The sequence below is a fragment of the Austrofundulus limnaeus genome, unplaced genomic scaffold, assembly GCF_001266775.1.
Source record: "Austrofundulus limnaeus strain Quisiro unplaced genomic scaffold, Austrofundulus_limnaeus-1.0 Scaffold75, whole genome shotgun sequence".
In the NCBI taxonomy this organism is placed as follows: domain Eukaryota; kingdom Metazoa; phylum Chordata; class Actinopteri; order Cyprinodontiformes; family Rivulidae; genus Austrofundulus; species Austrofundulus limnaeus.
The window spans coordinates 704,761-707,090 of NW_013952477.1; the positions used below are offsets into that span (position 1 = coordinate 704,761).

The window sequence follows — 2,330 nt, forward strand, 5'->3', positions numbered from 1 at the left end:
CTGAGAAAAATGTTGACGTGTTCAATACTTATTTTACCCGCTGTATTTTCAGTCTAGTTGTTTTTTTATACCTTCCCAACCACAGTAGGAGAATTAYTTATTCAGCAGTAATTGTCCCTTTCAGGCCTGGGTATTTATTAACATCAGCTTCAACAGGAGGAAGCTGATGTAAAGACTCATCCTATAGTTCAGTTTAAGGCAMATGGACGTCTTTTTTTATTTTCTTGAAGACGTGGCGCTTCTCATCCGAGCAACTGTGAGGTTAATGTATAGGACGCTCTTCTGACTTATTCAACATGTGATTTTATTCTGATAGAGTGGTCCAGTTTGTAGCTTGTTGTCAAGTTTTCCTTATTCTACCGTATATTATTTTTATATAAAGCAGCTCAAACAGCCAATGTGAGAAACAGAATCTGTGTCATTCTGTATCATCTGAAAAAAAAGAGGAAAATGGTGCAAATCATTCAGGTAAATRTTTAACCACTCCCCAGCACATTAAAATATTGTCACAAAAAAACGTCTTTGTGCCAATGATAGCTTGTTTGACTCCTCTAAAATCAAAATAACTTTATTTCTGTCAYTTCTACCTTGTTCTGGAATTAAAACGCTAACAATTTACTTTAATTTCAAATAAATAGGAAACAAATACAATTCTTTCAACAAACTTTAAAAAGAAAATCCAGATAGCTTGGGGCTGAGCTATAGGTCCTCAAAGTTTCAACATCTTAACGCCTCTGGCTGGGACAAAATTTAAAATGCTATTTCCCAAGGTTTCACTATGTACATTTTTCCCCCTTCCATTAAAAAATGATGGTTTGGTTTTCTGAAAAACTTACATCTGAGTTGGGAAACACAGCTGAAGAAGTTGTTGGAGTTGAAAGCACCTCCTGTGTCRGACTCTGTTTGGCTGGGTTTGGGCTCTGATGTTTTTCCATGGCTCCCCTTTTCATTTTCAAAGCTTAAAGCCCAGCAGCTTGAAAATGCTTCGACTGAAAGAGCTTACCAAATGACAAAGAAAAAAGAAAAGAAAAGAAAAGCAAAAGGGCACAGATCACAGAGAAGGGATGTGGTCATTTCCAGTAAGGCCCACCCTTCAGGATGTGTCATCAGTTCTTAGGAAGTATGTGCATACTTTCATTTTTATTTATTTTTCATTTATTTCATTCATAAAACAAAAAACAGGTAAAAATAAAAACACAAAAAAGCAAATCAAGCCCTGAATTAAGAGTGAATAAATAATCTTATTTTGTATGCTCCTTATTTAAAAAAAACAAACAAACAAACTCAAGCTTCAATAATCTCATCATTTACAAAAAAACAGAACAATAACAGATGTCTTCGCATTCCACCTCCAACAGATGCCACAAAAAGCATAACATAGCAAAGCATCTCATATCCTATTATTTTCCTTAAAATACAAATTATTCTTTCTCAGTATCCTCTTATCTTTTGACAGGACCAGAATGTGTGTGTGGTCCACTGTCCAACATACTGTGGCTCAGGCAACATCCTTTACCTGATCTTTGACTTTGGGGTTATGAAATATCTGACCATATTTTTCCAACTGAACTCAATAAGACATTTCTCAAAAATGTCTTGTCACCTTCTGGGTGTGTGTGTGTGTGTATGTGTGTGTGTGTGTATGTGTGTGTGTGTGTGTGTGTGTGTGTGTGTGTGAGCATATAACGTTATTAACTAGTTTACCTTACCATATCTCCACTTTTTATCTCAAAGTTCCATGAACGATTCCAAATTCACTTTATTTAAAATCAGAATCACTCCCTTTTATGGTTTTGTCCAARGGAGCTGGAAAATGCATTTTCACAACTTTATTTTTTTCAGATTTTTCATGCCCTTCTTTTAATACAGTAACTGTGTCTCTGACCTGCACTTTTTCCTTTGTAACTATTAAAACTTTTTTTTTTTTTACATTATTTAGACCTGGGGTTCTCAAACTTTTTGGGTCKGGGGACCCCTTAGGGTGAAAAAATTCCAGGGATCCCCTTATAAACCCCATGCAGTTAATGYAAAATAATTTACTGGTTTACTGGTTATTATTTTTTGTTTGGTTTAGTATGTTTGTTTTACTAGTGCATTATTCCCCATATGCTTTTTTAAAAAAAAATAAAAAACAAATTACGGTAACAATTTATTGAAATTTTTTGAGGATCCCCAAGACACGGCTCATGGACCCCTGTGGGTCCTGAGACCCCAGTTTGAGACCCTCTGATTTAGACCATTAAAAATCGTACTGTATAACTAGTATTTTACCCTGAACAAGAACAAAATAATAATAATAATAATAACTCCCAAACATAAAAGGGCCTCAA

The 2,330-nt window shown here is 35.0% G+C and overlaps 1 protein-coding gene across 1 annotated transcript in view; it reads right to left on the reverse strand.

The window, feature by feature from the left end:
• The window catches only part of LOC106519317 (F-box only protein 44), an 11,447-nt gene extending 10,083 nt beyond the window's left edge, over positions 1 to 1,364 (reverse strand). Inside the window, exon 1 of the mRNA XM_014010922.1 lies at positions 837 to 1,364. Coding sequence (XP_013866376.1) covers positions 837 to 950 — 114 coding nt within the window. The 5' untranslated portion in view covers positions 951 to 1,364. The remainder of the gene's footprint in view (positions 1 to 836) is intronic.
• Positions 1,365 to 2,330: the final 966 nt, after the last annotated feature.